The sequence below is a fragment of the Vigna unguiculata genome, chromosome 5 (assembly GCF_004118075.2).
Source record: "Vigna unguiculata cultivar IT97K-499-35 chromosome 5, ASM411807v1, whole genome shotgun sequence".
NCBI classification, from domain to species: Eukaryota; Viridiplantae; Streptophyta; class Magnoliopsida; order Fabales; family Fabaceae; genus Vigna; species Vigna unguiculata.
In genome coordinates this window covers 38,090,577-38,101,156 of record NC_040283.1, presented here as the reverse complement: position 1 = coordinate 38,101,156, position 10,580 = coordinate 38,090,577, and the positions used below count along the sequence as shown (strand labels likewise).

The window sequence follows — 10,580 nt, the reverse complement described above, 5'->3', positions numbered from 1 at the left end:
CCTTTGTATGTAGACCAAAATTGGTCTTGTTTTGCCTCAGAGAGGTCTTTGTATGAAGTATAAACTCCTTTGTTTGGCCCCGTGATCAAGGCATAATGTGTAAATCCCTTCCCAGAGGGAGAGGAAGGTGAAGTTAACAAAACTCCTTTGTTATCTGCATTGCAGAAATTGTATAATGCACTAATGATGCTTTGTTTCACCTTAGTGACTTGTTGTTCATTCTGAACTGTGTATTTTGGAATATTCCAAATATTGTCAATTAAAACATTTAGTTTGACATTTGTGTTGTCTCTACCAGGGAAATGGTAGGTATTTGTAAGTATTGGCAATTCTTGCTTGCCATATTTTGTGTATTGGTCTACCACAAAAGGGGACTTTACAGATTTAGGACCCAGAGGTTCTTTCTTTGTATTTTGTATAAATTCCATTCTGGGATTTTTGTACCTGAAATAAGACAAAAGAGGTTAGGCAATAAAATGTCTAAGTGCTCTGAGGTGTTTTTCTAAGATTATGATGTTGGCCTTATACGATGCAAGTGTATAGGTGTATTGAAAGGGGTTGTGTGGGAATAATTCATTCCTTCTTTGTCTTAACTTGGCTATTTTTCTTTTAGACCTTTTTATTAGTCTAGTTATTTCAATAGCCGGATTAGGACTAAAATTAGGACTAATTCCTCTTGGTGGTAATGCCTGTATTCTGATATTAACCCGGAACCCAGGAGGGATCTCAGGATCTCTGATGTGTATCATATCCATGTATACAATTGTATAGAAGATTCTTTTGAATCTTATTTTTGTACGATGTACCTGGAAAGGATATCAGCAAACATATTGTCAGATCCTTTGATATGTTCAAAATTTATTATTTTTCCAGAGTTTATATAATCTCTGAAAAGTAACCATCGTTTGTGAGGTTTTTTGTCATTGTTTATTTGGTTTTTTCCATAAGAGACAATTGCTTCGCAATCAGTTCTAATGGTTATTTCTGGTTTATTTATCAAAAATAATTTAAATGCTTCTAAGGCATGTATGATTGCATTGACCTCATAATCGGTGCTAGTTTGGTAAACTTGTGGTTTTACAGTATATTTTCCAGAAGCATATCTGCATATTTGTTCATCTTTTTTAGACAGATATTTATTTTTCTTTCTTTTTAAGATGGCTCCCCATCCAGCTTCACAACCATCACATTCGACTACTAAATAATCTGAATCTAATGGTAATTGTAGAGTAGGTAATTTATTTACCTTTTGTTTTATGTTTTGAACTAATTTTATATCTTCAGAATTAAACTTTCTTTCTCCTTTTAGAGAAGTTTTATTGTATAAAGGGGCAATGTACTTTCCTAAGTTTGGGATAAAATTTCTAGCATAATTTAAAAGTCCTAAAAAGGATCTTAATGTTTTTATGTCTTCCATTTTGTCAGGAAAATCTTGTATTTTCTTAGAAATATGAGGCTAGAGTTTGATAGTTCCATTGCCTATTTCTGTTCCTAGGAATTCAATGAAATTTTTACAAATTTCCATTTTTCCTTTCGATATAATTAAACCATATCTTTCAAGTTTGTGTAGCACTTGTTTTAGATGGAGATAGTGGTCTTCTTTTGTTTTAGAAAAAATAAGTATATCGTCTATATAGACACATGTAAAAGATTTGCAGTCATTAAAAATGTTATCCATTTTTCTTTGAAAAATTGCTGGAGCATTTTTAAGACCAAAAGGCATGACATGCCATTCGTATAATCCTTCAGAACAGGAGAATGCTGTCCATTTTATAGATTCTGGTTCCATTTTTACTTGATGGAATCCACTTTTGAGATCGAATTTTGAAAACCATCTTGCGTTCTGAATTCGATTTATAAGAATTTCTTTAGATGGAATTGTATATCCATCTTCAACTGTATTATCATTCAGACGTTTATAGTTGTAAACCATTCTAGATTTACCTCTTTTTTGTTCAGAAGATTTATTTACTATGAAAGCAGGACTCCTGTGAGGGCTTTCACTTGGAGTAATTACTTTCAATTTTAGCAGGTGGTCGATATGCATTCGACATTCTTCTTGTTCCCAGTTATTGAACTGTATATCTTTGGTTTTTATAATTAAATCTGGGTTAATTATGTTTAATTTACATGTAATAGGATCGCGGTCCCAAAATTTTGTAGGATCTTCTCCTATTATACTAGTTTTATTTAATCTATCTAAGATCTGTTGGATATTATCAAAAGTGATTGTTTTGGATATTTTTATGGATGAAAAAGAATCCATAGTATCATCTGAATAATAATCTATATCTTCTAGATTTTCTTTCATACAATTACATTTTTCTAAGGAATTAGGGTTTGTACATGAGCATTCCTCAGGAGATTGTCTTGTATAGCTGTCTCCACTAATTATGGGTGACATTTGTGTTTTGTCACTAATAGTGACGTAATCTTTATTTATAGTGATAGCTCTATTCTGGCCTAAAATAAAATCTAGACCAATGATCATATTTTGTTTTGAAGGGACCAGGTTTTCTACTCGTATCGTTTTAAGATGTATCTTTTGGCCAAAAAGGTCACAATTCGTACTAAATTGAAGAGAAATATTGTTTATTTCTTCATCATTTATCATTATTATTCCGGACATAGTCCTGGTTTTTTGTATATGTTTACTTTTAGTAATCATATATGAAGGTACTTTTGTTTTGCAAACAACTGTCTCTGAACATCCTGTGTCTATGAGGGCTTGTATGATTTCTTCTTTAGCAGAGATCCCTCCTGGGTTCCGGGTTAATATCAGAATACAGGCATTACCACCAAGAGGAATTAGTCCTAATTTTAGTCCTAATCCGGCTATTGAAATAACTAGACTAATAAAAAGGTCTAAAAGAAAAATAGCCAAGTTAAGACAAAGAAGGAATGAATTATTCCCACACAACCCCTTTCAATACACCTATACACTTGCATCGTATAAGGCCAACATCATAATCTTAGAAAAACACCTCAGAGCACTTAGACATTTTATTGCCTAACCTCTTTTGTCTTATTTCAGGTACAAAAATCCCAGAATGGAATTTATACAAAATACAAAGAAAGGACCTCTGGGTCCTAAATCTGTAAAGTCCCCTTTTGTGGTAGACCAATACACAAAATATGGCAAGCAAGAATTGCCAATACTTACAAATACCTACCATTTCCCTGGTAGAGACAACACAAATGTCAAACTAAATGTTTTAATTGACAATATTTGGAATATTCCAAAATACACAGTTCAGAATGAACAACAAGTCACTAAGGTGAAACAAAGCATCATTAGTGCATTATACAATTTCTGCAATGCAGATAACAAAGGAGTTTTGTTAACTTCACCATTAGTTCTCATGGTACACAATTCTTACCAGCCCAAGCCTTCACTAGAAGAAATGAAGGACATTTATGGCAAACACATCTACCCAGAGAAGAAAGTAACCCAATTACAGCCCCTTCATCTGCTATTTTACATAACAGGTCAAAAGGACTTAGCCTAAGTTTTGTAGATTACACAAATATACCACAAATTGACTTAGAACAAGATAGGTTAGTTGAAAATAGGTATAACACCTCAGCCATACCTGATAATGAACACATTTCCATGATGAATATCTTACAATACGAAGAAGACGAAGATGATGAAATAACTGATGAAGAATGGAATCATCATCAAGAAATTATAGCCATGTATAGACAAAGATCTTTGAATCCCTCTACAAACACAAATTCTGAAGATATTTATGATGAAACAGACGATATCATAAATGAATTTCTTGATAGCCTGCATTTAGAAGAAGAAGATAATTCTTCAGAAAAATCAGAACCTCTATCCACAATAGGCCTTTACAGATATAGGAGAATAGAAGATTTTCATCTCCCTGACAACACCTATGAGATAATCCCACTAATATCTCCACAAACAGGAAGACAATTACAAAACCAACAAGGAAGATATGTCCACATGGGATTAATTACCATTGGAGTAAGATCCCATAAATATTTTCTACACACTTCAATAAACAACTTCATAAAGAAAAATAATAATTAAATTAAGTAAAAGAAAACATTTAATTGACAAAATTTCTTTGGTTGAATTATTATAAATTTGATTATAATATTACAGATTATAAAAAGTTTAAACTTGACATTTAATAATAATTTAGTCATGTGTATTTTGTTTGTTATAAAGTTGAAATTATGGGTGTTAAGTTAATACAGCTCACATAAGTTGAATTAAAAAAAATATGTTCAATCAAATAGAATAATATTTTGCTTTTGCAATTTATTTTATAGATTAATTGTAGTATAATAAAAGTGAATCGACTCAATCATTATATTTATAGTAATTATCATAAAAATTTGTAAAAATACTAATAAAGTGTAGTTGTTAATAAATTATAAATCAATCTAATTTTAACATGTGGGTTAAGTAAATTGAACTTACTTCAGTCCACATTCAAGAAAATTAAAAATTTTTCAATTCAACCGGTTCGAACTCATAATGGGTAAACTTACTAAATAAAACTTATTTCTACATTTCTAATTTAAATACATCTTTTATAATTGCGATTCCCAAGTTTATTCTTTGAATTAGATGACACAAAGCCATGTAGAAAATAAATTTGTTACTGTTATACATTAACCTAAAACGATTAAAATATTTCTTGAATTTTATATTTTAACGACCATTTATAAAACATTAGATGAGGTTGACCGCTACAAAAAATAATTTTTTTTTCTTAGAATGTATAATTTATTATTCACCCGTTTACTTTAGAAACAACGATTCTATAATGATGAGACTATAGCTAAATGAATGTACCATACATAATAAATGTGTTTTAATTATTTTTTTATAAAAATATAAAATTTAATATTAAAAGTATTGTATTTTGCAAATAGGTAAACAAAATGAAACTATTAAAAATCCTAAGTTAGATTTTAAGTAAAAAAACATAAAAGTAAGAGACCCTTAAGTCCAACTCAATTCTAAATTGTTTGTAAAGGTTTGTGCTCTCTTATATTTGGTAAATCCATCGTGGGATTTTTAGCATATTCTTCTTATCGAAACACACACACACACACATATATATATATATATATATATATATATATATATATATATATATCTTAGAGATGAGATGAGACTACTAAAGTAATTTGATAGTGGGCAAAAAACGGATATCACAATAGGACATACAAACAAATAATTTCGTCTTATAAAATCAATTTATGATGTGATTTTTACCAACTATAATATAAATTTGCTTTATATATATCTGTATCGCAATAAGGCATACAAACGACAAATCTGGTGTTACAAAATCAATTTATAATGTGATTTGTACCCACTATAATATCTGAACAACGTGAAATAACATTAAATTTTAGAAGTTACTAAAAGAGATTTAAAAACTGAAATTGAATTCTTAATTGCATTTTACATATACTGTGAGTAATCCTACTTCTATCAACTTAATGCTCTGTTTATGGAATTGTTTATATCAAATAAATACATATGGTACTCTATCAGAAGTTTCACATTAGCTAGCTAGTTCCCTTTTTGCATGATACTGCAGAACTGGAATTAACTTTGAGCTGAAAAAAAAAGGGAAAAAATCTATTTTAGTACTTCTAAACCTGATATAGGGAAGTTGGCTAAGCTAGTTCTTGGTGACTCCAATTCTCATAAGGGCAACATAGGCTATAACTCTGTAAACTATGAGCATTATCACCAGACCTAATGCAGCCATGAGTTGGTCATGCAATCCAAAATGAACCCCTATTTGCTTTATAGAAGGAAACTCCACAATAGGACACTGCCCACTGGAACAAGGGTATGTCTCACCATACCTATATTGAGACCCAATGAAGAGCTGGTAGGTGTAGTAGCTGATAGAAATGTACTTTATCCATGCTATAAACTTTGGAACATGCTGAACATAAAACCCACCAGCCAGCAAAAAGCATAGCATGATCACTGAGGCAAGTGTTGTTGCAGCTTTTTGATCCATCACAGAAGCACCAAGGGCAAGGCCTAGACCTTGTGCTACTAACACATTTAGTAAGAGAGAGAGCAATGTGCACATGAAGTTCACCACATTGGCCTTCAACCCTGCCATCCAATAGGTTATGATAAGGAATATGGTAGGAAGAACAAGTTCCATAGGAAGATCTGCTACCACCCTTGACATGAAATATGAGGAAAGTCTATACATTCCAGAAGATCTTTCTTTCTGTAGCATCATTAGCTCTTGAGGAAAGGTGAATATTGCTTGAAAGAGAGGGAAGAAACCCCAAAAGCCAGATATGAAGAACAGAAGCCCAATCTGCATTTATCAGCTATCTTAGTGAAAACCAATTATGCTTATTCAGAAGATTATGAAAACCTGATATCTTTTGAAATTTTTACCTGATCCTGCAAATGTGAGATATCAGACTTGAACCAGAGAAGTCCTGAAATTAGAGCAACCACAAGGACCTGACAAACACGCAAAAGAGAAAATGATTCATGCCTTCTCTCTTTTATGTCTCTTCTTAATAGTACGAGGAATTGTTGTCCCCAGTTGGTAGGCCATTTTCCAGAGCCCTCTTCTTGAAATCTATTCTGGTCTTTGCCAGAGTCATCGATTCCCTTAAGTGCTGGCTTCGATTGTGCAGCACAGTTTCCCTTATATACCGAAATCAATTTCTGTTTATCCACAACATGATCCGCATTAAATTCATCAGTGTAGATACCTGCAGTTATTCCAGAATTAGCACAGTGACTTGCAATAATCCAAGATCAAAATCTCTATATCTATGGCAATAATGAGCATACATATGGGGGAAAATGTACCAGTCAAGGCTCAATTTTGCACAAAGTTCAATAAAATTCACAGAAGATGTAATATGGCTAAAATGCAGTGGAAAATAAAGCTTACCGTTTGCAAGATCCAAAAGGAAATCTGAGGGGTTCATGGCCACAGATGGGGCATATCCCATATTAGAAAAATATTCTATGGCTTCAGATCCCTTTCCAAAGTAGAATGTGTTCCCTTCAGATAGCAGTAACACCTTATGAAACATGTAGTATAACCTACTTGAAGGTTGGTGAATTGTCATAACAACAGTTCTACCCCCACATGCTAGCTCCCATAAGGTTGAGACAATTCTTTGTGCTGTGGTTGAGTCTAGGCCAGAAGTAGGTTCATCAAGAAACAACAAGCTTGGATTTATGAGTAGTTCTTGTCCTATGCTAACCCTCTTTCTCTCTCCCCCAGAAACCCCCCTCAAGTAAGGGCTTCCAACTATGCTATCCTTGCACCTTGTTAAACCAAGTTGATCTATCACCCCTTTTGCATGCTCAACTTTCTTTTCCTTGGTGACACTGTTGGGCAATCTGAGAAGTGCAGTAAAGACCAGGGTCTCAAGCACAGTCAAATGGGGGTAGAGAACATCATCTTGTGTAACAAAACCAGTGTTCCTCTTCATGGCATTTGAGAAAGCTTCACCATTGTAAGTTATGCTTCCATGAAGCTTCCCTCCAAGCCTTCCTCCCAATGCTGTCAGCAGAGTCGTTTTTCCACTCCCAGAAGGACCTAACATGGCCAGCATTTCACCAGGTTCAACAACACCTGTCACTCCCTTCAGTATCTCTTTTTCAACTGTCTCTCCCTTCTTCGTAAATATTCCACCTTTCTTTGTCTTAATTTTGTACACAACGTCATCAAACTGTACAAATCATCAACAAAAACTCAACATAACCATTTCATTCTACCATGAATGGAAGAGAAAGCTGAAGAAAAAAGTGTGCCATGTGCTTGTGCACGTGTTTTCCTCTTTTCAAAACAGTACAATCCAGAATCAGAAGCCATGAAAAGACTAATAATCAACAGGGTCGTGAATACATATCAGAACGACTCATTATGACAGAAACATGAAAAAAATATGCAGCCACTTGTTGAAATGTATAAACCAGGCAAGAACTTCATTATAGGGGAAAATAGAGGGAGATTTTGAGATGCATGCATACCTTAAGAGTTACTTGACGTTTTACTTTGTGGGATACGTCAGGGGGGGTATCGACATTTTGAGACTCTATGTCTGCTATCTCTTGATGATCCATGTCCACCTTCAACTTTCAGAGACACAGCTTTGAAACCCTCTTGATCTATGATTTCCCTGTGTCCCTAATAATCTCAGGAGACAAAACTCCAATCAATTTATAATGATCTCACCGAGTATCGTTTGTGATTACAACTGTGAAATCCCTCTCCACATCCTATACTTTATATCACAATATCGTGAAGCGGTGCACCAATGTGTGTTGTATTTATATGCAGCCTATAATAATAGCAAAAGAGTTTATTTCTATGCCTTGCACTAAATACTGATTAATGCTGACAAAAAGAAAAGAAGGGTTATAATAATGTTCATATATGTCACGTGTGTACTAGGAAAAGAAGAAGGAAGCATATCTAGAGGAAGAAGCGTTTTGGTTTAGTTTGAAGAAAAATGTGTTTATTTGTTTGTTTTAATTCTTGTAGATTGATTTAAGTTCTGTTGCTTAACTTCCGCGTGCAGTGTGGAAGCAATTAATTTCTGTTACATATATAGATACAGGTGGCTGAATGACCACATTTTATGCCAACTTTAACATTAACATGAACTTTCTTGCATCCTTATATAGGTATCGTACGTGGTTTAACAATGTACTGTGGCATGACGTGCACAAATATTCTACATGCAGACATTATCAAAAACATCTTAGGAAAAATGTTCTTCTAATTTATTATGTGTGCATGACACGTTATTGGTGATCAGGTTCATCATATAATCGCATTTGTTAGGAAAAACATAATCTTGAGGAGAAATATTGTAAATGACACATTAGTGGTACTCTTGTTGCTCATAATACAATCACCCTTTTTGAGACTTTTCTTTCGTATGATCAAGGATTTGGATGGAGAAGATGGTTTAAAACTAAGACTACAATAGTTATGATTAATCAACAAGTTATTAATTGAAGAGTAATTAAAGTTAAATAAGTTATACCTTTTATATAAGTTGTATGTATATTATCTAATGATTGAAGTATTTAAATAGGCGTTTGTTGGCTTAAATTATTTGTAAATAAAAAAAACGTTGTTAATAAAATCTTTAAAGTATATATAAAAAAAATGTTAAGTTTCTTTGGATGATTATAATAAGATAATAAAGAACAACTTTAAATTTGTTTATACTCATTTTCTGTATTTGAAAAAGAAATATATTATCTTTATAAATTTAAAGTACAGAAAATATAATTTAATTAATGTTAAAATGTATTCGTGGACTATCTTAGTAACTAATCTAGAAACATTTATAGATTCCATTATTTGAAGATTATTTATTTCATTTGTATATTTTCTTATATTAGATTATTTATATTTTCTTATAGGTTACTTAATTATCTTAGTAATTAAATAAGTTATACCTTTCATATAAGCTGTATGTTTTTATTTTTCAGTTATAACTGAAAATTTTGAAGTAAAATGAAAATAACGTATCTAATGATTGAAGTATTTAAATAGGTATTTGTTGGCTCAAATTATTTGTAAATAAAAAAAAGTTGTTAATAAAATCTTTTAAAATGTAACATCCCAAATTTTCACTTTTCTAAGTTTTACGTGGAACACATCCAAAGATAGTCCCTCCAACTATAGTGATTATAGTGGAATATATCGTCTTAAAGTATCTTTTATGACCAAAAGTGGAACACATCGCTTTAATAAGATTGTTTCCCCAACTATGGTGGAATAAATTACAAACATACATTCACAAATAACAAAAACATGCTCACTTTCATAAAAATCTCCTTTTGAACCCATGCACTCAAATACTTGTAAGTTAAAATATTCATGAAATACCAAAATATTATTGTTCCACATACAAGTAACAAACAAAATATTAGTTTCCCTTAATTGGATTTAGTATGTAAACCGTCATAACTTCTCCATATGTCATGTTCTTTCTCATGAAGTGTAATTTTATTTAGTACTTATATTTATAGGTTTTGCACTCACCCTTAAAATCCTAGATACACTTAAGGGATTTTATGTAATTTTTCTAATAACAACACACATAATTAATAACTTTTTAAATAAATATTTTAAAATAATTAATTATCACTTTATTTTTTTTATTTTTTCTAATTATTATAATTTTAGGGTCTTACCTAAAGTATATACAAAAAACAATGTTAACTTGCTTTGGATGATTAATAAGATAATAAAGAACAATTTTAAATTTGTTTATACTCATTTTTCTTATTTGAAAAAAAAAACATTATCTTTATAAAGTTAAAGTACAGAAAATATAATATAATCAATGTTAAAATATATTCGTGGACTATCTTAGTAATTAATTTAGAGATATATAGATTCCATTATTCGAAGATTATTTATTTCATTTGTATATTTTCTTATATTAGGTTATTTTATTTTCTTCCAGGTTATTTAATTATCTTAGTAATTAAATATGTTATACCTTTTATATAAGTTGTATATTTTTCTTTTTAAGTTATAGTTTGAAAGTTTGAAAACAAA

The 10,580-nt window shown here is 31.4% G+C and overlaps 1 protein-coding gene across 1 annotated transcript; it reads right to left on the bottom strand.

The window, feature by feature from the left end:
* Positions 1 to 5,499: 5,499 nt before the first annotated feature.
* LOC114184686 (ABC transporter G family member 9-like) lies at positions 5,500 to 8,119 on the bottom strand. The gene is made up of 4 exons (XM_028072001.1): positions 8,027 to 8,119; positions 6,936 to 7,725; positions 6,425 to 6,750; positions 5,500 to 6,341 (listed from the first exon to the last, which is right to left on the bottom strand). The coding sequence occupies exons 1-4, from the start codon at positions 8,117 to 8,119 to the stop codon at positions 5,676 to 5,678; spliced, it is 1,875 nt and encodes a 624-aa protein (XP_027927802.1). The 3' UTR covers positions 5,500 to 5,675.
* Between the last annotated feature and the right edge of the window lie 2,461 nt (positions 8,120 to 10,580).